The 25,731-nt window shown below is 32.0% G+C and overlaps 1 protein-coding gene across 5 annotated transcripts in view; it reads right to left on the bottom strand.

Moving 5' to 3' along the window:
- Window positions 1-1,167: 1,167 nt before the first annotated feature.
- LOC118188260 (irregular chiasm C-roughest protein-like) overlaps window positions 1,168-25,731 on the bottom strand; it is an 824,083-nt gene continuing 799,519 nt past the window's right edge. For 4 of the 5 annotated variants that reach the window (XM_085814197.1, XM_085814196.1, XM_085814195.1 and 1 more), the window contains 2 exons: window positions 15,971-16,158; window positions 1,168-3,579 (listed from right to left, as the gene is read on the bottom strand). In XM_085814197.1, the coding sequence (XP_085670323.1) occupies window positions 3,193-3,579; window positions 15,971-16,158 (575 nt within the window). In that variant the 3' untranslated portion in view covers window positions 1,168-3,192. Of the gene's footprint in view, window positions 3,580-9,732; window positions 9,982-15,970; window positions 16,159-25,731 lie in introns of all 5 variants that reach the window. The other variant, XM_085814211.1, reaches the window with a different exon arrangement.

Genomic DNA, 25,731 nt, shown 5'->3' with positions numbered 1-25,731 from the left:
AAGAATGCAGTAAGCATAATGTACTTGAGTTTTTTTATACTTAGTTTTCCAAAATATTTATATGGAAGCAATTATATACTTATAAAACATAATATTCCTAAAATGTAACAAATGTAATAACAATCAAACTCAGAGTTCGAAAAGTGTCTGAAACAGATAAATGAAATAAAAAAAAATACAATTACATTTCGAAAAGTGAAATTTTGAGTTTTTATTTATTGAATTTTTTTCAGTGTTAATAAAATTTTAGTCTTTTTCTATTGTTTTTTAAACTGTTTTTAACTTATTTCCTGTTTTAGGTTTTTCTGTATTTTTAATGAAGGTGTTTTGTGTTTTTACGTATTTTCGCCTTGTCGCGAAATGAGAGCTGAGTTGATTGAATGAGAAATATATCTCTAATGAAATAAATTTATTTAAACTTATTCAAGTGCAGACAAAAATGTATATAATTTAATAGGCCGTACAAGGAAGTCATGTGGTGTCCACATCAGACATTTTTTTGTTAATGTTTAAAACACTATTTTCTTCTCGTCTTCTGCTTACTTAGCCGTTCTTCTCAGCTTAAGTACTACGGAGCAGACACTGGTAAAATATGCTTATATAAATAACATTTTGTTCATTATGTAAGAGGAATTGAATATGTGTCATGGCTGATGCAATTATCTGAACGACGATAATTTGCCTGATCCAGTCGCAGAGCTTTTTACAAGTTGCATCAAACATTATAAATTTACAATATTCTCTTTGAAAACATGTTTTCTATAAGAACTGCTTGGTTATGAAAACTCAGGTAAGATTTAGTTTAATATAAAAGCGAATGTATTTTTAAATGATAAACAATCATAAAGATTTTAATCTGAATGTTATAAATAATGTGAAATGCTGCAGTTATGTGTTACTCCATCCTAGGAGGTAAAAAGGTCAATAGTAACTTTACAATAATGTCTTTAAAAAATAAACTGTTTTTAAATTGCCGTAAAATTGATTTGCCGTAAAATTTAATGGCCGTAAAATTGATTTGACTTCTGTACATCTAACTGTTGTAATTTACTAAGTAACTTAAAACCAGACCGTCGAGTACATGAGCGGTCCAGAATAGCTACAGTCAGTTACAACAAAGTCTTGCAAACGTAAGTATGTTATGAATGACAATAAAAAAACTAAGAATTTATAACAAAAACATTTAATTCAGGAAACTTTATTGCTTACATCATTCACAGTGAAAAATATATGATGGCAATGTCAGTTTATGTCTGGATTTCACCGTCATAAATACTAACAATAACGGCGTCATACACATTTTGTCTTCTTATACACATATTTACAAGGCAACTGGCACTATCTAGATTAAGGGGGAAATAGATATGGACAGAAAGCTCCACCGAGGTATGGAGGGCTCGATCAGAAGGAATAAAAGGGACGATGCATTTTACTAAACTTTCGACTAAGATTGCCTTTCAAATCAAATGGGGACAAAAAAATCTTTGGATAGTATACGATGAAGCAACTTCTCAGTCTACGATATGGCATTCGAACACAACTTGATGGCAAAGCTATAAATAAGATGTTAAAAAAATGTCATGGGGAAAAGCATAAAGTCACACCAAATTACATAATGCTTTTAATTAAACAAATGTGATATTGGCACAAAAACTAGTTGCAAAGAACTTGGAAGTTTATTTTTTCACAGCATGGCAGGACAAAAATATGCCATGTCAGTTCGAAGTAGCTTCAACGTACGACGCGAACATCGTTACAGTTCCACGCAACATAACAATGTATAAATGAACATAGATAAAGAGAATATTACACGACATAGTTGCAACCCATACAATTAAGTTAAGTGATGAATTTGTTTGAATGACATAAAGGGATGTACGAAATATGCTCGAGGTAAGAAGACGAAAATAGGGCTGGATCAATTATCCTCGATATCTTTCACTTGCAATCACAGCCAAAAATTGTGAGCAGAAGACGGAAAAGACACCGTTGTAACAAACGGTATCTTAAAAATAAACGCCAGAAGTAAATGCGCGTTCTTTCTTTGGGGAAGTTATTGAATACTGAGCTTTGGGGGAACGATACAAGCCGAATGCTTGATAGTTCCTCCCCTTCGACTGGGAAAGGGAAGAATTCAACAACAGTTTTTAGGAAGGATATAAAGACACGAATAGAAATCCATAACGTCATTCTGGTTTTTCTTTTATTTTTATTAGAGTCTTATACCAAATGATGAAAATGACGATGAGAGAATGATTGATACGTAAAAGATCATGCAGAGTGGGAAGGATTTTTCTACATCAGGCAGCAGAAATAGTAAGAAGCACCTTTCGATTTTTTTTATTAATTTTTATATTTTATACACGTATTTCTTCTTATGTCCACAAATCTCGAAATTATTTCCCCACAAACAACATTCGGGGAAAAGTGGCTTGAAAAATAAAATAACAACATCAGAGTTCGAATTGAAGTGGCACAAATTCACGAAAACAAGTCTGGATTCAGAATCAACAGGTGGCACATTTTTTTAAATAACCGGATAAAGCTTGCGAAACCAACTCTTCGAAACGTTTCTCGTGACGAAACTTGTAGAAGAATCAGAATCCTTCTTGATAATGCAAGTCCTGATATTTTGTGTGGGAGAAATAATACTCCCAGGTAGGTCCAAGAAAGTCAATAGAAACGTCCAACAGTCATAAAAGGAATTTGCATAGTTAAATACATAACAGCTTTTAATTCAGCGGCATCCGAGAAGGAATGAGTCTAATTTCTGAGGGTGTTTGTACAGAACTTATTTTTTTATATCTTTTGATGTACACAAGGCAGTTTTCATTCAGTGTTTCCGGACAACACACAAGCTCCTCGTTTCTAATACATGCAAAAACAAAAAAAACAATACGATAAAAACACAGTTGTTCTTTTGCTTGGGACGTACGTCTTGGAGGTCGCAGTGAATCCTGGCATCCGCCGTCTGTTTGGAGGAGATGATAGTGTTCCGTCGAATCGGTGAGACTGGAAGCCCGAGACGAACCAACCAGTAATCGGAAGCGGCAATATACGAGGACAAGGTATCACGACGTTGGTTTTTCTTTTCTCTTTCGAGTCATAGGGAAAAACACCTGACAAGAAAAAAGAACTGAAAATTGCCGAGATCATCCCAAAGTCGTTTTCGGTCTGCGACGGAACCTAGCGTCAGACATGCGTTGCCAGCGTCCCCGGCTTGAGAGCTTGCTGGGCGGTGATGTACCGGGTCTGCCCCGGGTTCGGCTGCTGCGAACTCGGTTGCTGCGCCGCAGCTGCCGGCGACGTCGGGCTTGGGGTGTGACTGCCCCAAGAAGATGTGACGAAGACGCCCCCTTGAGGAGGGGGTGCCATGTTAGACGTTGAAGTCCGCTGGTAAGGGTTGGCATACCCCGCCCTGTAGTGGGAATCCAGCGTGTGTGAGAGATCGCTCAGCAACTGGGGTGGACTACCGTAGATGCTGCTGTCTCGGACGCCACCGGCGGGTGGGACGGCTGTAGGGGTGTAATCACGAGCGTAATCCACATACTGGATATAGCCGTTGTTAACTTGGCTTTCCTAAAATAAGAGATAATTATTTTTAGTAAAAACCACATTTTTCTCTGAAGAAAAGAACTATTGATGAAAATTTCAGAAATCTTTCAAATGTATATAACTAAATTATATTCAACTGATAGCGCAAGGCATGCAAAACTCCATTAAATTAATACGCTAAAAATAAAACTGCAAACTCTTTTTTGCTCATTACATGTAGTCCAAGTAAAAATTTAATGCATTTAAAGGTCAAAATACATTTGGATAAGGGGAATCACTACTTGTTTTCCTAAAATCAGTCACAAATGCGCAATAGTTTCATGATTTAGGCTGTCCTATTGTTGCATCATAAGCTTAAAAATATTCTGGAATTCAATTAGTTATCAACTGTAAACAACATCGGAGAATGTGATTTGATTGAAGATATTTCCTCAGCTTTGCGCTGAAAATCTTGAAATAGATTTAAAAGGTGAGGAAACTAAAAATTTCAGGTAAAAATCTTGTTCTATTTTGAGAAACAAAGCTCGAATGAAACACGTAATTTTAGTTAATTCATTTGATTACCCACAGGTAATCAGATAAATTAACTAAAATCTGTAATCAGATGTTAATAACCAAAGACAATATACACTGCTCTCCAAAGTTCAAGTAACTGCCTGTTTTTTGTGTCTAATTTGAGAATGAAGCAACATAGAAACATGAAATTTACAGGACATATTCAATAAAGAGTTCTTTAATGAACGCGACATAGAATGTTTCTAAAGTTCAACATAAACATGAATTACAACAAAAAAATTGCACTCTTGACAGCGAAATCAAGTCTTGGAGAAACAGTATATCACAGTTTTTTGAGGAAAACTAGGGTGATAACATTATAAAAATGGGTTCTAAGGAATGTGCCCAACCCTAGCTGCAGTACATTGGCGGCAGCAAGTTCCATGCTGCCAATTATGTTGTCGGCCAGTGAAATGGGAAGTAACGGCAGTGAGTAATCCTTATTCAAGCTCATCTAACGACCTTGGAGGAGGACTTAAAGCAGCAACTTGTTTCCCAAGGTAGTACGAAAGATTTTCTATCGGATGCAGGTCTGGGGATTGAGCTGGCCATTCCAACCGCTCCATACCGTGACCCTTCAAGATATTCTTCAGTAACTCGAGCTCGGTGGGGTCCCGCATTGTCGTCCATCAGAAGAAATCCAGGACCAATAGCAGCGGCATATGGGCTGCCATATTGATGAAGGATCATGTCTCAATATCTCACACCGGTCAAAGTTCCTCCATGGAACAGATGTAGGTCAGTGTGACCACCGAGAGAGATCCTAGCCCAAACCATTATTCCAATACCTCTGTATCTGTGTTTTTCCACAATAAGGGATTGGTTGCGTTGTTGCCTCCAGATCAGCTGACGACCTGAATCGTTCTCCAATGTGAACCTGGACTCGTCTGTGAAGAGAACAGACGCCCATGGTTGACTCGTCCAGGAGACGTGTTCGTTCTCTTGTCCAACAGAAACCGGGACCTCTGTGTCCTCGGGTCAAGGGGACACAAACAACTGGACGTCTTGCATACAGACCTGTACTGTGTAGGCATCTGCGCACTGTAGTATCTGAGATTCTTGTTCCTGTTGCCACTAAATGATCTGCCATGAGCAGAGGCACAGTAATGTTACTCCTCCTTTGGGCCAAAAGAGTTAAATATCGGTCTCCGGCAAGTGTTGTAACTCTAGGTCTGCATGAAGCATGTCTTCTAAACACAGAATCTTCGGATTCAAACTGATTCTAAACACAGAATCCTAGGATTGACACTGTCTCGTAGTGTCATTGGACCACACTACGAGAGAATTGAGACGTCTAGTAGCATCAACTTGTGACATCCCCATTTCCATCCATCCGATCGCTCGCCACCTCAACGAATTGGGCAAACGACGTTTCCTGGACATTATTTACGAAACTGTAATAACAACTGAAGATCAACATTTATGAACAAAAATTACAATTTTTGTATTTTTTCTCCAACTTCTATATAAGTATTCCTTTCTATAAAATAAAAGTGGTAGCTATTGTTTTCGCATATATTTTCTTAAACTTCGTTTCTGCCATGCATATGAACTGTAAATTTAAACGTTATTGTCATAATTGTAATGGTGAGCTTTGAAAAACATGCTGTTCCTTAACTTTTGGAGGGCAGTGTATATACATGCTTCGGAATTTATAAAAGAAATCTCGATTGCTTGATACCTTTTTTCTCTGTTCACTGATAATAATTTTGATGAAAATATAAAATTATTTGATCTAAAAAATAATGTCTAATATAAATTAAAATAAATAAAATTAATTCGAAGATCACTGCAGAAATTAAAAATAAAAGCTGAACTTTTCAGTTCTTTCCTCAAAATTGATCAGATATATTTGCATTTAAAAGTATGAAGCAAGATCTATGATGGGAAAATATTGTGTAGTTGCAGATAAACTTTCAAGGTTTTATGCATATGTAAGATAGTGACGAATGCATATAAATCTTAAAGGTATTAAAGTTAAGATAATTATAATATCGAAAGATTGCTTTATGAATCGTGGTGTTGTAATTATCGAAACTTCTAAATCCTATCTAAATGTTTAGTGTGTTTTCCATTTGAAAAGTATATGTATTTGGAAATTTCGTAAAAAATATATCACCTCTCAAAACGGTCGGAAAGGCTTTGAAAATGATAGAAAAATTTAATTTAACTTTCGAGAATATAACTGCGCAATGTTTATGAGTTCCATTAACGATTTACATCCTCCCTATGTTTCCTCATAAAAACTACCTACATGGTATTTTGGTATTTGCATTTTTAGTAAAACTGCGGATAGAGATATTAGTGTACAGCCAAATTAATGTCAAGAAATGACTGGATTCTAATTCAGGTTATGTCTGATAATATCAGGAAATGTGTCTTATGCGAATGTTCTTTTGCGAAATTGGCGCAATATTAAAATCAAGTAGATGTTATTTAAATTAGAGAAAACTAAATAATTGCAAAGAATTTCTGTGAAATATTGAATCATGATTGACAAATAATTAATTTTACAAATAATTATTAATGCATTATATATGAATAATTATTTAATAATTAATTATGCATGATTCACTCATGCATAATTATTTATTTTATAAAAATATTGCAAGCTCTTTGAAATGAATTCATTTTCGAGGAAACGTCAAATTTGTATATTAATATAAAAGTCTGAAAGATTTACTAAACGAAACCTTACATTTCTTTTTTTTTTTCAGTAAATTTTTAACTGAAGAAAATGTTTTTTCTTGTAATGATGAAGCGCATTTACATTTTTGTACTTTACATTTCTTATAGAGACTCTCACATAACTCTAACACTAACACTAACTCTCACACTCTATAATACATTTTTAACTTACAAGTATAAAAGAATGTTTATTTTGTGACGTTCTGCATAGTTAATTTATAATGGCAGAATTGCAAATCTATACAAACCAAGGCGAATAAAATTTTTGTATAATTTTAAGAACCTAGTATTAATAAGTACATTCTTGTGAAATATTTTCAACAGAAAAATTTAAATGTTAAAAGAAAATTTAAATGTTAAAATGGACAGAAGAAATGGAAAAGCGAAGAAAAATATATTATTAAATACAGCAAGAAGGAAAGTACGTGCAAAATGCCATGCAGGTATAAACAAGCTTACAGTAATCAATGCATATATTAAAAACATACAAATAACCTTTCTCAGGTGTTTTACTGCTACCTTTCTCAGGATATTATTTATATCTCGGTTAAATATCATACGCTAACCTTTATTTTGAATCTGTTATTTTAATGAATAAATTTTTTATGCATTTATTGGATCTTTTACAAACGCGAAAAAAAGAACTGCCAATTTTGGATGTTTAAAGCATTTTCTATTATAGCATAAATAAAACTTGTTTTCTACTAAAAAAAACTTTTAAATACATCTTTAGGGTTTCTTCTTGCCTTTTTAGAAAAGAAGATGATTAAGAGAATAATTACAGATTTTTCTTTAAATTTTGGTTTTAGTAAAATTTTTCATGAATTGAGGCATTTAAAATGATTCATAACATTGATTTATAATATGCTTAAATAAAACAGTTTCTACGTTCTATTCTCTGCCTTATCATAGAAGTGATTAAAATAATCAAGACTGTAAATGAAAATTACGAGCGAAACTAAAATCTTTTAAGTGACCGTAATTTGCAAATGTCAATAAAACGTTTTGAAATGAGAAGTAATTACAAAGACAGATTCCTAGGATTAGGTACATAAAAAATCAGGTAAAAATAAAAAAATAAGGAAAAATATATATATATAGCCCACATGCAGTAGGCGAGCTTGCTGTAATTTTTTCAAGGTTTAACATGTAATATCTTAATTTTTAGGCGTACCTTGTAACGGGTTTTTAGTTTCGGTAAAAGCTGATAAGAGCGAAGCCTCAAATTCTAATACTATTCTATACAGTTTCTAGCTCATTATTATTATTATTTTTGTTCAAGTTGGCTCTGTTTCACTCTCATTGTTAGTAGGCGGACATGAAAAATAGGTGAACATCTTTAAAAATTCCTACGTATGTAATGAAAAGAATTATTTATGGCATAAATAATTCTCTTCATTACATGCATAGGAACTTATTTAAAAAAAAACAAAATATATTATGAGTTTATTAAAAAATATCGGTTTCTTAAATTAGTCTTTAACTGGTTTGAATTTTGTTACATATTCAGTCTCTACAGAAAATTAAAATTATGCTATAAGAATTGGCTAAAGTTATTGTGATTCTTTATTAGAGATTTTGGTAATGTTATATCGATAATACATGCAGTAAGATTGCTTGAAATTTTAAAGTCGCAGAAGTTCCTAAAATAGTGTTTAAAGGCAGTCTGAAAACTAATGCGTATGTTACCGTGAAAGACCGAAATTGGAGAATGTCGACTTTCACCGGAGAATGTCAACATTCACCAAATGCGTTGGTGAAAGATCGAATATTGCATTACATTCTTGTACATTCGGACCCTCACCGGTGTATGTCGACAATCACAGATATGCTCTGGTGTAGATCGAAAGGAGAGGAGTATATGTACGTGCTGTCATTGCACAAGGAAGTGTTCCACAAATAAATGCAATTGTAAAAGCAAGGACCTCTTGTGCAATTCAAAGTGTCCTAATAGTTGCAGTAAATAAGATTTGAATCACATAATTTAGTAAATTTTTAACTTCTATTACTTTCCTTTCTCATTTTGAATGTACTGTGTGTTTTAAGTTCTTATATTCTTAAGTTCTGATCTTAAGTTTCAAGTGCGTTTTTTCGAGACTGAATTACGAAGAAGAAAGTATAATATTCTTATATGTTCAAGATTCACCATTAGCACATGGTGAATGTCGACATTTACCGGTGTAAGTCAGAAATATTTCGGATTACAGTATTTGGAAGATATTTCGGACATGCACCAAGCGACTATGTGAATGTTGACATTCACCGATGAAAGTCGACATTCTGCAGATTTAGGTGTTTCACCGTAACACATACACAAAAGCTAGAGAGAGAGAGAGACAGGTGTCATTAATAAAATACACTTTCATGTAGTATCGTTAACCACATTGAATGATATTTACTAACAATGTGATTAACATCTTAGCTAGATCGATACTATTAATATTTAATACCTGTTTAAATCTGTTAAATTATAAGAAAATTTTTCATGTATACAGATTATGTGTGGAGACTTTCAAAACGTAACCATTAAAAATTATTTTGAGATTTGGAATACATATGGTTCCATAGATATAGCATACGCTAAGATTTAGACTGAGATTAAATTGGTACAATAAGGGAAACTGATTCAAAATTTTAAAGTAATGATTTGTTCCAAACCTCTGAAACAGTTTAAATAAACGCAAAAGTCGGTTAGGCCGGAAGAAAAGCTTTGAGATGACTTTCAGAAGAGGGACATAGTATTTAAATTTCCACTGATTCAATTACTCTTTGCTAGCTATTCATTAGTCAATTTAGGAAGAATAACATGCTCTGTAGTTAAATCTCTACTTGTGCAGGCTTCTATATTTTAACAAACAATAAGACATGCATCAACATGCAGATGAAATGCAGAGCGAATGAAACAAAGCACACAAAAGAGACAGGCACACAGACCCCAAACGCAATCGGTGAGGTCTGGAGTCTGAGACGGCGACTCCCCCGTTTCAGCAGTCCGTGTGCAGTAGGCAGGCTTGTTGTTAAGTATGAAGGGAGGTTGTGGGGGTTGTGAAGAAGAAGGTTGTGAAGGAGAAGATGCTCTCGGAAATGGAGCTTCAAGTTGGTTTTGATGTTGGTAGTTGTAGTAGTAGGTTAGCCCGGAAGAAGGTGCAAAGGACTGGTCGCACTGTCTCACCTCACTCATGCCTGTGTGAGGAAAAAAGTGAAACCGATCAGACTGCAGACGGCAGAGAAAATAATCCTTCAGTGCAACGCTCAACCAACTAAGTGCTTAGTATTCTACACTGATCATTATCTCAGAAAATGTTTGCACCATATAAGACAAGTTAAGAAAGTTATTTTCCAACGCGAAATTGTTTCATCAAAAATGACTTATTTATAAGCACTGAAAAATAAATAACTTATGAAATTTTGAAGATAGTAGAGAAGAAAAATAAATTGGCTATCAAACATTTTAAATTTAATAGAGCCTCGATTATCCGAACACATTAAATCTGATTTTGGCAAAATGTTCGTGGAATGTCTGGAACTATCATACGTATATGATTAGAGAAATTATTCGAAATTTTCCAGTCACTTTCACCCTTACTCTTGATAATTTAGTTCTAAGATCTTTAAGATTTATCATAATCATTTCTTCTGTATCTGTTTCCTTTGTTGAGTCTGCTACCTTATTCCAGACTTCCATTTTTTTTTTATCCGTTTATCTGTTGCAGTTTTTGGACCTCGAGTGAATAGTATGAGGATAGATTATTCTTAAGTATGGTTTTCTAATCCAAAATTTTATGCTCTCGATTAAATGCAAACAGGGCAGACATTAAGTTCTATGCGCCTGGTGCAGTCTACCGTTCCTGAATTTTCGGCTCGTATCTTTAAAAACATTCGACACCCGATACGAACATCGTGATCGCACAGGCCCTGAAGTCAAGTAGAAATATATTAGCTGCTTCACTGAAAAAGGTAAAACAGCTTCTTCTTATTTTCATTTTGCTAAACAATATATTTTAACTTCAAAATCAAATGCGTAATATTTAAAAAGAATTTTATATGAATGTGGCATTTGAGCATCAATAATATACTTGGAATAATCATTACTTTTTTCCCGTATAAAAATTAGTCACCTGAATACAGCATGGTTCCACTCAGTTCGAAGAATCGAGGCTCTTCTTTATTGTTATTCTGTTTTATTTAGGGATATAGAAAAGTTAAAAACAATCAATTAAATAACTCTTTATTGCTTTAAATTCACCTTTGTATAAGAATTAGTTTATGAATAATATGCTCGAGTAATCACAGATGCGTACCTTATGACTATAGCATACCTTATGACTATGCTATAAAAATAATATGCTCTCATTTCGTTTTATTGAGAAACATTAATTACATTTTAACACGACGTTTTTAATATCATTCTCGGATATATTTTTAGCCCGAATATTGCTTACCTGTCTCATTTGAATAACGGTAATTTCATTAACAGATATCAACATTCTACTTTTTTTCGAATAGGTAATATTCGAATAGGTAACACATTTTACCAGTAACGTGTAATAGAATTTTCTCTTAGATGGAATCTAATTTGCAGAAGCGACAAATAATTTAAATTGAATCACATATTTACCTAAACGTAATCTAAATATTCAGTATTGATTATGATTTCCTCATGCTGCTTTAGTATGAAATAAGTTGAATACCAGCTAATTTTTGGAAAGAAGTTCTCTTATGAAAATTTCATCATAGCTCCTTTCTTGTTAATAACATCAATTTAACAGCGCTCTCTTGAAATTTTATTAATAAGTATATATTTTCATAACTCTGAATGTTGCTCAAGTTACTCCTTCTTCAAGATTCACTCATTCAGTTTCGCACTTTTAATATTTTGCTTTTAAAAAATGATGCAGCCTTTGCAGTTTGCGTTCATCTACTGCAGTTTTGCAACTTGGGTTTTGGAATTATAATTTGCAACGTATTACTGGGAGGAATCACCTCTTTACATTATCATTTAATTGCCTGAATAATTCAAGAATTTTCAGTACGTAACAAGAGGGTTTAATGCTCCTTCTCGTTTTTTAAAACATGCTTGTTTGAATAAAAATTTTATTGCTTCAAATTCAGCTGCCGTTTCGGAAATATCTTAAAACATCTCGGTATCATAGTATCCCACCTTTTTTAAAATTTTCATCTTCATTTTGATTTGTAATCAACAGTAAATAGGTTTTTCACTTTGATTTATAATCAACAAATGGGCAGGGACGCTATCAAGAACCAAGAACGCTAATCAAGAACGTTATCAGAAAGCAGTTATTACATATTCGCTCAAATATATACAATATTTTTTTTTTTCGGAGAGCAATAACCACTTTAGGCTTTGGCCACTAATGAGGCCAGCAGCGGTGGTAATTTTATTATGGACTCACCGAATAGGCGGCCACCATTGCCTCCCATGAACGGACAGAAAATTTACATCCATGTCAGAATTCGAACCCGGGCCCTTCGGTACGGCAGGTTTGGCTTGGCTTATGTGATCACGGCAAAGCCTCAAGACCTATCTGCCTATAGGGGAGGGATGCCTTCGCGTAGGACTCTCTAAGGGAAACTGGCTCGTATACACGTTACACAAGGGGGAAACCACAAAAACGTCTATGCAGCCAGCCCGTTCGCGGAATTCAAACCTCGGATCGAACTACCAACGACTTTACCGCTCAGCCGCTGGTGGACCTCGGTACGGCAGTCACTAACCACTTTCCCATCTGGGTGGCTCCGCTCATATATTCCACTATGCATTCGAAATTTATAATTTAATAAAAAATTTGGGCATTATTTATAAGTAAATTTTAGGCTAACCTGAATATATATTTCCGCTTTATCTTAAAATTTTAAACAAAAATAACTTAAGTTTTTAACAAACGGAAATTCCAGGTGAGGATTCGCCCACAATTCAGTTTGCAGTGAGAAATTAGACTTTAATTCACATGCTTCTTTTTAACAGAATGCAAACAGCCAACAGTGAATTCTAAAAAGACAGAACACTTTGAATATTTTCAAAAGAAAGGTAAATTAAAACAGACAAGGAATGAGGAGTATTGAGTGCTTTCATTTGAACATGCATTTAATTATAAACGATATATTAATGTACTGTAAAATAGTGTACAGGCATAAATGATTTTATAGATAATAGAAATTATGGATTAAGAAATCAAACTGCATTTAAATCATTGTTTCAGTAAGCTAATGTGTAGAATGATATAAACAAAATTATTTACTTGAAATTAATTCAAATAATACTTTTTTTGGATATAATTGACATAATAAAGGAATTTATATTTAAATTACTTATAGAAGATAAACAGTGCTTTGAGAGAAACGCAGAATGTTTAACTCTAAACACAGCACATAGATGGCGCTACCAGAAATACATGCTTTGGAGTTCCAAAGATTCGGAGATATTTAATATAACATTTAGTAGTACTGTAGAGCAAAATAATTTAGAAATATGAACATTATCTGTGCTCACATTATTCGGTCAACATTATTCTTCGACCATGATAACTCATGCAATTTTAAGTTAGAATTCAAAATGGAAGTGCTTTCACTGACTTAACTTTGGTTTATACATATTTTTGATTTTGTAATCTACTTAATTGTATTACCAGGGAAAAATAATAAAATATCCAATTGATTAACATTAATATCTAATAAAAGAGAGAGAAAAAAAGGATTAAATAGTTATATTTTAAAATATAGTTATATTTTTAGTTATATTTTAAAACAATGAAATAAAATAATTAATTTACATACATGAAAACATTAATTTATTTAAATGCCATTAATTTCCATACATAAAAACATTAATTTATTTAAATGCCATTAATTTCCATACATGAAAACATTAATTTATTTAAATGCCATTAATTTCCATACATGAAAACATTAATTTATTTAAATGCCATTAATTTCCATACATGAAAACATTAATTTATTTAAATGCCAAATGAGCAGCTGAATGTCTTTTGGGTATATTAAATAACCGATACGTTACTAAGGAGCTAAATGTTTTTAAGAAAAACCAATCTGCTGTTAATGAAATTCTTATTTCTTAGTTCTCAGAAGAAGCTGGTCTTCTGTTTGTTATAAGCTCATTTAAGAAAAGGACAGGGTGGCAAAATAAACTCTCAGCACTTGTACGTTTTGCATGGTTTTTGCTTATCATGCATGTTTCACAAGCTCAATATAGAGGTAAAGATATGTTTCTATTGTTATGATATGAAAATAAAATTTTCTTCTTGAAATATTGCTATGCTGTTCAGCTGTGACAGCAAGGAAATAAATGCAACAAACAAGTGTAAAAAAGTATTATTTGATAGGATTAAATTGAATCTGTCCGTAGAGTATTATTGCTATTCGATTATAATACATAATTTTATTTATTCCGATACTATTGAAATTAAAGTAAGAAAATATATGTTTTTGAAACTTCTGCACAGAGAGCAAAGTACACACTGTACAAAAATTGGAAGACTATACTTAGAGGCAGAAATTTAGATAGAAAAAAAAATTTAATTTATGCAATTTTAGACAAAAATTTTATTCTGAACACCTTAATGATCCTTCTTAAATAAATCTTGCCTAAATCATTTTTGTCACATTTTTCAAAAATGCTATAAAATACCATTTTTGAAAATTAATACATATTAATTTTATTATACGCCTAATCTTGTATTATTAAAGCTATACTTTTTACAATACAAGCAGATATTTCTTGCTGTTTGAGATTTCTGCTACAGGAAGTGTTTAAAAATCGTTAATATGCTGTTATGAATATAAAAATAAATTTAAGAAAATGAAAAATAAAAACAAAATCGCTTGTACTGTTTAATACTTGATTTAATGATGGTCAAGTAGTGGTGGTTATTTACATTAATAGTCATTATAACTTTATTTTACGTAATTTGTGCTTGTGGGCATTCCATAACATGTGATTTGAAATAGTAAGTCATGTTATTGTTTCTATGCTTTTACATTATGGAAAACTATAAACGTACCTCCGCAGAAGAATTATGCATAGATTTAAAACAAAATTAAAAATTTGATGATATTTTTCATTTCCTGTAGCTCCATCGATTTATTCAACAATTAATTATAAATTTGTATATTTTCGAGATCAAAGAGTGGGCAATGCTTTAAAACTCAAAAAAAATTTCAAATCTGTTAAAGGAATATAAGGAGGAAATGATTTTTGAATTCTAATTGCAGATTCAGATAATCCACCAAACAAGTATCTACTTCAAAAAAATACACGTCACAATAGTTTTTGTCAAGAAAAATTCTTCTACTTAATTAAAAAATCAGAAATGATTCATTTTGTATACACTAAATACTGTTTAACTATTATTGCAGTTTACATTTTGATTTACGTTAAGAGATGAAAAAATGTTCGCTTCATCTGTCTTCTTTGTTGTCTACACAAATCTGTAATATACATGTAATTTCACGATATTGAGTTTTTAGCATGAGGTTTTTTTCTCTACAGTCTTTTATTATTAGCATTTTTAGATGAGCTCTTCAAGGCTAATATTTTTTCAAGGGCATTTACGACTTCAAGTTCACTTTATTATTTATTTTCGTGACTAATAAGAATGATGCCTGACTAGTTAAAAAAACATAAAGGCGAAGTAATTTAAAAATCAGTAATGCATACAGGATAAAAGGTGGTGAGCTAACAGCACATATTTCTTTTTTAATAAAAACTTACCCTTTATTATATACATTTATATAACATGTCATACCCAATTCCTTGTATTATACATATTGCGATATTGCATTTGTAAAGAAGTAACAAATAAAGTTATCAATGAAGCTCTGAAATTCAGTTTTCAGAAATGTGAGCTATCATAATTTCTTTACAGTACACAGTCAGAATTATTTCGATCTAATGATGATAGAAAAAAGGCTTTCTTCTTCTAATGATACCTAAACAATAGAATATAGGATTTATGGCTGTTTGAATTTATTGTAGAAACGGATAACATTCCTCAAATCCATAAATCTTAGTGCCAGTATATTCCTATTACAGATGGAAGGAGAGAGTGAGAGACTGAGAGAGGGAGAAAGAGAGAGAGCTCTGAGATAGACAGAGAGAGAGCTCTGAGTGACATCATTATGAAGAAGGTCTTACCGGAGCTGAGTAGTCGTTGGGATATTTGTAATGGTGGTCCTGGGCCCGGTCGCTATTCTCTTCCCAGCTTCTCTCGTGTTCATTGTTGGACAGGGATGAAGCGGTCCGGATTTCGACTTTTAAGTCCGAGTCACCGGACGACGCGGAGTCCGACTGTTTGGTTTTTTTCTCCGACCCGTACTCCTCATCTGTAAAAAGCGCAAAAATCAAAATAAGAAAAACAAAGAAGCTTTGGCCTCCTACACTCATCTGAACTATTAGCAAACACAACAAAAAATAAATCATAAATAAAAATCCGGCATGCCTGGGGATACATAATTAAAGATTGTTTGGTGTAAGAAAGGGAGGAAGTTGGTCATAAAGAAGAATGGGTGGTAGATGGTTGTGAGTGTCCGATAAATGGTACTTCTTTTAATGGTAACGAGAATTATCTGGATAAAATGAATGCAATTTAGACTCTTATGGTTATCTGTTATTGTAGTGGAGATATCGTGGTATTGTAGTACATTCCGCAGAAAATTTCTGTTACATTTCTCTAAAAAATAAAAAGATGAAAATGGCTGAAATCTACAGCGGATATCTTTCATGGTACTTATTCTTCTGTATCATTTTAATGAAAACAATTAGTTTAAATAGATGTTACTGTAAATGATAAAAATCCATTAGTTATTTGAAGAAATATATATATATATATATTAAAATTTTTATTTTAACCGACATTTCTTCCCTTTGTGCATAGCTACGATAACAAATAATCAAGTTGTTTCCCAGTACACAGAAATAAAATCGTTTTGGATTTTTCCTAAAGCTAAAATATAAACAGTGAGACTTTTCCCATAATTACAATATACTTGAGGTTTAAAATATGCGCAGGCTTAAATTTTAAATTACATTCCTTACTTTAAAACTTTTTTCTCATATCTTTTTCTTGTAATACAAGGAATTATTACCATTGGATCCAAATTATCTTTCCCGCAGAACAGGGCTACTAATCAATTTTTGTACAAATGAAAAAAGATGAAACTTTATAAAACCATAAAATTTTATTAATAAAATAAATAGCAAAAGTTAATAATTTTTATTGACATAAAATGAAGTAGAGACTTTAAATTTAAAAGATAGTTAATGAGGACAGTACAACGCAGAGTTTTATATGAATAATTGCAATAGTAATTTTTTTTTTACTTTTAGTTTCCTTTTGAACTAACAAAGAAAAGTTTTAGAAAACCTAGAAATTATATCTATTTTCTCCATTTTAAAAGAAACCAAATATATTGGGAAAAAAATTCAGGGTATTGTTTTAGAAGACTGTAAATGAACTAAACAATTTTGAAGAAGAGCAGATAATTTATGAAATTAGACAGTTTTGAAATTTCAAGTATATTTCAATACGTCTACGTACGAATACGTATGTCTCTCATATATGTGATCCATGAATCTGAAAGTCATTTAACACAGAAGCGCCTTTTTTACTTTTTTAAGCTTTGGTGTATTTCCTCCATGGATAGTTCTATATAAAATTCGTAGCGCATATGTATTAGATGAATCTAATGAGTTTAAATCTTTTCCTTAATATAGAAAACATGCATCCAATACAGAAGGCATTCACATCTCAGAACCCGGTAAATAAATAACCCGGTAAATATTATTAAAAAGTATACCTCTAGATATGATACTGAGACTTCTATCGACAGTAATGTTCTGGCGAAACATTTATTTTCAAACTTTGAACTGATGCTGCTGTTATTAATTTTATTCAAAAAAAAAGAACAGCTACTGCTGACTCACTGGTAGAGAACAAACTGATCATAACAACCCCAAACCTCTATTGTATTTTACCATTTATTTTAGCCAAATAAAAAGAAAACCGAAAATTAACTAATCGGTTCCAAATTAATGCAACATGAAGCATCAATGTTGAATAAATCATATCGCGAAATACTTCTCATCAGGTCGTGTAAATCAGTACTAGATATACATTTACATCACAAACGTAGACATTAGTTCTGTTAGGAAGATATCCACGTCATAGTCTTGGAAGTCGCTGTAGGGTTCGAGAGTTAAACGAAACTTCATCCTGATCGATTTATTTCATTAAGTGTTAACTAATAATCCCAACCGGAAAGAGCCAAGAGATGATTACTCTAGGGACGCGAAACCGGTACAGAAATTAGACAAAGACCCTGTAGCTTCCCGAGGGACAAGAATTCAATTCTTGGGAATCGCCGTTGATTAGGGATGGTTATTGATTTTATAACGGAAGCGTGTCTAAGTAAGTGAAAGAGTTGTTGTCCGAATTCTCTACATGATTAAGAGTGCCATCGCAGAGGATCACGGGAAGGTAGTATCCGTTTTAACGAAGCCACTGCCGTTGACACTTCTAAGGACCGCTTGTCCGTAGCAGAAATTGGGAAATTCACGGAGTAGTGTAATTCAATACAAATTGATTTAATTAATTGTAGTTCATGCAGCCGTTCTAGTGAAAAATATGCTGACACGAACACCTAGCTTTAGATGATAATATAGCTTGCCATGATAACAGAATTGCTGACGAAATTTGGAACTCTAAAGAGAAGATGTAACTCAATTGGTAATGTCGGCTATTTCTGTGAAACTTTCTGTAACCATATAGATGATAGGTAGATAAATTTAATGAGTTTCAAATATTACAAGGATTTCAAAACTAGATAAGTTCAGATTGGCATAGCTTGTGTAACATTAGTTTTATTTTAAGTACTAAAAATATGTCATACAAAACAATAAAGCATAAACCTCCAGTTCATGTTAATATAATTTAGGCTAACAGCTCGTAGCTCAACCGCGACTCTTTTGATAGCAGTACGGACAGCAGCATAGCATTTGACAGTAAACAGCACTTGACAGGGGTATACAGAGTTGGATTTAACAAAGAATCAGAGCTTTATTAAAACAGTTTGGGGTCCTGGTTTCATTCATTTGGTTTCTTCATATACGTATTTTATTTGTTTTTATGAAGGTAAAATATTATCAAAACAAATTATAGAATGAATTATATACCTACGCCTTAAAAGCCCTAGGCATAATTAAAACCTATACAGAACTGATTTAAGCTTTAAAAATTTTGACAGCATACGATTTTTTGACAATACAGGATAAGAAGATAATGAGATTAAATTAGTTAATCGAAGAGAACTAAAATAAACCGCTGTATAATGCATAATTTTAAAACAGCAGTAACGAAGCAATTTAAAAAATCGTCACCATAACTGTTATTTAAAGTTGGTTAGGTTAGCTTAAATTCAAAAATTTTATTTTTAATAATGTATTAGTTTAAGCATTATTCCTTTAAAAGCCAAAGGTAAAGAATATAAAATCCGCTATTTCAAATTGAAGAAAATAATTTGAAACTGAAAGAAAATTGTCTATGATATTATTCCACTCCAAATTAACATGATATGCAGAGTTTTGCACTTATTTGTTTTTGTTGTGACTTATCTGACTTCTTTGACATTAACATCAGAACAAACCCACGAAATTCATCGCGGGAAGGAGTGCAAGATTGTGCCTATCAATAGCAAGAGCCTTGAGCTCCATACCGGTTGTCAGCACGACTTTGCTCAGTTCCGCCCCCAATTTAGACAGAGAGCACCTCGGAGGACCGGTTCGAGGATGTCAAACCTCTCTTTGCCTACCATTAACCTCTCGATAGGAGTTTCGGCTCGCCGCATGTTTAAAGTGCCTCCATGCCGCACACACACCTATATATTTATAAACTTCCATACCTTCTCCGGGATTCCAACCCGAGTCCTTCGGTACGGCAGTCAGCGTTGCTAACCGCTATCACTTTTGGGCGGTTTACTTATTTAATAAACACTATTCATACACACACACACACACACATATATATATAGATATACATATAATGCTTCCGAAACCTACGGGGTAATTAAGTTATACTGAAACGAGAAAAGAATAGAATCTCCTAAGATGTTAAAGTATTATAAATATTAAATAATAATGAAAGTTTTAAATTAAGAATTCACATTCCGCAAATATTTTGCATCGGGGGAATTAAATATTGGTTTATCTATGCTTATCAGCACCGAAGTTTATATATTTTTTAATATTGCAAGCAATCTTAAACTTGCCACGTGAACGTTTGTATATATTTATAAATACAAATACTCGCTACATACAAATAAGCAGACACATTACGATGTACATCCATTGAAAGCATTCCAACTTGCAGAAAATGTGGCTTTTGCTTCCACCTTAGGGATATTAAAAAAACACTTCAGAGAAGAATATTTTATTATTTATGCAAACTTTCTTAAGCGTGAAGATGGGCTCATTAACATGATAAAAAGCTGTTCAAAATTCAACCTATAAGAATAAATGTCTCTTCGGGATTTATAATTTCGTGAGTGTTGATTTTGCCGACGAAGAAACGAGTGCTTAAGCAGAATTGGTTTTGGAGGAATTTTTTCTTACCAGGAACGCTTTTCTGGGTAATGGTGAAAAAGCATAAACCGCTTTCGGATTGTAAATATCTTATGCATTTCTTGGTGAGGCGAATATATTTCTTAGAATGAAAAAGAAGAGTTGAGTTTTTGAAATGAACTGTGGTCATAATATGAAATTACTGGATTTCATGAACTTTTTAAAGATTTTTCAGAACTTTAATTCATGGAATATTTATTCTTACTTAGGTAATATTCTTCTGATTTTGTGGTCTTAAAGTGAAAGAAATATATAAAATATAAATTTCAGCATGAAAGGTAAATTTAGAATGATAAACCCACAAACACAGTCTCTCTCACACACATACACAAAATAAAACATACAAAAGAATTTAAAATGTTCTAAAACGTAGTACGTTAATGTGATTCACGTTAATAATGCAGCTGATATGAATAAGGCAATTCATTTATTAAAATCAACTTGAATTCTGTAATGATCAAAAAAGAAAACTAAATATATTACAGTATCTGTTATTCGGCATAAGCAGGAACAAATGGGGAGGATATTTGGAAGTACCCGATAATACTCAGAACACCCGAATGGATAGTTAAAAAAGATTTGCTAAATAAGAAAAGTTATACTGTATACATAATTGGTGCGATATTAACAGATATAATTATCGGATTTTGAAATCATGTTATGTTTTATTTTCCATGTCTTTTTTTTCGTAGAAAGTATGTGATATAATATACATATATATATATGTGCGTGTGTGACGAAGCAGATTTAAATGTAATGATGTAGACTTAGATATAACAATTGCACAGATATTGCGTAGATTATCCACTATGGTATCTTATTAAGAGAAAGTTTCCGTTCTCGAAATCTTGAGTAAAATTCTGAATTAGCTACGTCATTAGCGTTATCTAAGTCATATGTATGGATTGATCTAGAAACGACGCAGTGCAGAAAACGGTATTACTATTTTTAGAATAGAATAAAGAGAAGGAATACCCATATTAAAAGTAAGCATTCGGGGGTTATTGCTAATTTAAATTATAATTTATATTAACATATTTTTTAATTTGCATATTCTCCCCCTTCAGCAGCGACAGAAAAGCCTTTATATAGAAAAAGCATTAAAGCAGTAGCAAATGAAGAGATATATAATTCTGGAAAAATTAAAAAAAATCATAAAATTGTGACCAACATCATGATTTAAACAGCTGCAAAGTATAAATTTTGATAATGTTTTAGAGGCCTATTAAATTTTTCCAGTCCAAAAGTCTGTTTCTTAGAGTCCAAATAATCATATTTGTTCAGGAAAGGTTTTTCAAAGTTTTTCACACAGAAAAAATTTGAAATACATGCAAAAAAGACGCGCGGAGGAGAAACATTTCAGAAAGCGATGAGCAAAATGCCTCAGTTTATTTTCAAAAGTTATAATTTTCTATGAATTTAAAATTTTGCATTCATTACAAAAATAACATGTTTTACCAAAAAGTGCGCAAGTTAACTAAACGATTACCTACTTAATATTTAAAAAAAAAGTGCTAGAAAACAGCTACTGAACAAAACTGAAACAACTTTGAATATTTTGTAACTAATAGAACACATCAACAGTCCATTTTAAGCAAGATAATTAATAAATTTAAGTGATGAGTTATCGATTGCATAAAATGAATACAACGTACGTCTATAAAATAGATTATCGAGACTAGATTACCCTCTCTTTACCCTTTTAAACCACAAATTATAACTTCTGCTACAGAATAACTGCCCAGTTTCTACATCAAAAACAGTGAACTATCATTTCCAAGGTATAAACTAAGATTGTCCTGCTTTTGCTGTTCTTCACATCCAAGAATATGATTGATAAGCTGAGGGCCACCATTCATCTAATACTGTCCCATAGGTAGCCATCGTACAAACCACCAGGCAGAAACTGTCAATTATTTCCTGGTTTACAACCACTACTTAATTCAGCACTCGAACCACGGCGGTTATTACCGTCTCCACCCATAGATCCATGGTCCGTTCCTAGAACCGATTTTTTTCCCTGATTAAATAAATAAATTCCCTATTTTTCCCTCATATTCTTATGATGGGTGAAAACTCCAGCGTATATGAATAATAAATACTATTTCGAAAGTTTGATTATTATTTAATGATGGAAGTCTCAATAAATAAAATTTACTTTTTAATGTAATTTTACTGTTATTAATATTACATTCAAATAAATACATGAAATGTATATTTGAAATGTTTGAAGTGACTTACAGTATCTGAAAATGATTAAATTCGAAATGCAATACTCACATGTTAATGTTTTTAAAATGAAACGGTGAATATTATTGTTAGAAAATAATATTCACCGGCAGGAGGTTTTATTCCAAATCTGACTGTGAAATGTATTTTTAATTTGTTGGAATTTTTATTTCTAACGTCTCGAAGAGATGCAATATTTTTAGTTTCTAGAAGCGAATTTTCCACAAATTACAGAACTAAATTTCCCATTTTCCCCTTATATTCGTATAATGGGAAAAAAATCCAGCGTTTATAAATAATAAATATTATTTCGAAAGTTTGCCTATTACTTAATGATGCAGGTCTCAACAAATAAAATTCACTATCTGATGCAGTATTTTATTGTTATTACAACTACGCATGAAAATCTAGATTTGAAATCGTTTGAAATGATTTATAGCATCTGAAAATGATTAAATTTGAAATGCAACACTCGCCGCATTTTAATGTTTTAAAATAAAGCGGTTTTGAATATCAATGTTGGAAATATAAAATGCGTGGAAAAGGCGGAGGTTTTATTTCAGATGCAGTTAAGAAAGATACTTTTAATTTGTTGGATCTTTTATTTTTAAAATCTCGAAGAGATGCAATGTTTTTGGTTAGTGACGAAATTGTGTCCGTTTCACGCTGACGATGTAACATTTGAAAAAAAATGAGTAACATTCAGATTATTATTATTCAGATTATATGCATTACTATTCAGATATTATTCAGATATTATTCAGGTATTATTCAGATATTATTCAGGTATTATTCAGATTTTATGTAATATTTGATTTATTTAATTTTAATGGAACTGGTTTTTAAAATAGTTTGTTTCACAGGAACAATAATGTATTTTTATCACCTATTTAACGCAAATAAATATTTTAGGACATTAAAAAGTTTTTTTGACGTGTGAAACTATAAATATTTGAAATAATAAAATAAAATCCCATAACACTTAATTAGTAATTATGCAGTTATATTTCATAATTCAGATTTATGACTGTATACTATAAACAAATTCATTTTTGAAAGAGCACATATGAACTAGATGTGGGTGTTTTCGATGAGTTGCCAAGCAACAGCATAGACTAACTAACACAGTGTATTCGAACGTACAATTTAAAAAAAAAATGCATTATCTCTAACAAGATAATAAGGAAATGTAAAATACAAGAAGAAAATAGTGAATAGAATTTAGTTATAGCTGAATTTCTTTCGAATGTAAAGCATCACAACAGAAATTCAAGAAGATTTTGTCGTTCACTTACAGTTTTAATTTTATCTGATAATTTGCAGCTTGTAGCCACTTTTATTACATTCTTTTTTCCCCTACATCCTCAAGTGTCTCTCTTCAGAAAATCGATTTTTTATGAATTATTCCCTCGTTTGTTAGAAAAATCAATGACAACTTTAGAAGTTTAAAACGTAGGGGGTCGCTTCTGAAAATGTTAGATTAGACGATGAGCGATGGAGAAGTGATTAAAGAATGGCTTAACTGCTTTCATTTCATAACTTACTTAACATATTACAAATGTTCCTGTCTCCAAATAATTCAAATTAATACTAAAACGGAAATGTAGAAAATAACACTAGTCGAATGATATTCTATTACCATTCTCAGTACACTAGTCAGACATCGATTGTAAACACAAATTAATATAATTGAGGAAATAAAAATGGAAGGAACTCCTCTAAGATCATACTGATATGTTGGAAGAATAATATCCTTCTCGTTAATCTTAGTTTAAGCTGTGTGCTGTATTTACTTAATTAAATTAAGATTATTGTTATGTTGATTCTGATTTGCCATTCCAAACTGTAGTACGCTATGTACTGTTCTGTATTACAGCTTGAAATAAATATTCATAAATTGAAAGCGATTCATTAAAAGAAGTATATCGGTTTAGAATTTTTAAAAGCAATTTAAAATTGCTCGAATACAGTGAATTCTATCTAAAAGAGTATGCGCAGTTCTGGATGATTTTTCTCTTTTTTGCAGATGGTTATCTTAGGGAAGTGACGGCTGGTATCGATGCTTATTTATGTTCTAACAAATAAGCACAGACAGGAAGGTGGCCACTTCAAGAGGTTTCACTTTATATCTCAAACAAATTGAACTAAGAATTAGATTTATTCGATGAATTGATTAGGAATACTAGGTAATAATAATTTAGTTTAATAATTTTAAAGTATTATGTCTAGTAAATTGTGAAACAAGGTTAAGTTATATTAGCTTGGCTACAGGCAAGCTCTCCAATGTTCATTTCCCTATTTTGGGGAATTAAAAGTAATGTTCGATTATTTATTATAATCAAATGCGCATCACGGATACTTGTGCATTTATGAGTTTTAATTACTATTACAAATAATTTTTGGATACAATGCAGTGGTTTTTTATAGGTTGATTTGGGGGGGGGTCTGAAATATGAGAATCTAGGAATTAATCGCAAACTGTTTATGAAATTAGGAATTTCTTACGTTAGCACAGAATCTAACAAACCCATTGAATCTAATTGCGAAATACAAAATATCTTCCTGAATACAAATTAACTTTCTGAAAGAAAAAGCATTTTCTTGACAAAAAGCATTTTCTTGACAAAAAGGTTAAAATAAGAAGGTTAACATTCGCTTAACTTTATAAAGAAAGTCTAAAAACTTAAGGTAACTGATTTTTTTTTAATACGTGAAGATGAGACAAAAAAAATTGATCTTATCAAGTTTGTTTACTTTCTGCGAAGGAGATTAGGAAACATTAGCTTTCTGTTGACATAATGCAAAATAATTCAATTTATATCTTGTTCTGATTATACTTGGAACAAATGAATCCAATTCAGGAAAAAAAGCTGTTTTATCGTGTTTTCATTTTTTTTTCTGCCTAGCATGTAATAATGCTTATAATTTGCATATTATTCGTTTCCAATCTGCATTACCACGCAGCGATCGTTAAATAAATGTCAAAAGGACAAATTTTACATTCGTACTTCAGAGGTAGAAATGCATAGTGATATCTATTACTTAAAGTTGGC

Source organism: Stegodyphus dumicola, chromosome 1 (genome assembly GCF_044657685.1).
Source record: "Stegodyphus dumicola isolate Sdum_Otavi_A_Nest chromosome 1, ASM4465768v1".
In the NCBI taxonomy this organism is placed as follows: Eukaryota; Metazoa; Arthropoda; class Arachnida; order Araneae; family Eresidae; genus Stegodyphus; species Stegodyphus dumicola.
Note: the sequence above shows the minus strand (reverse complement) of the source record. Positions and strands in the feature narration are given on the sequence as shown.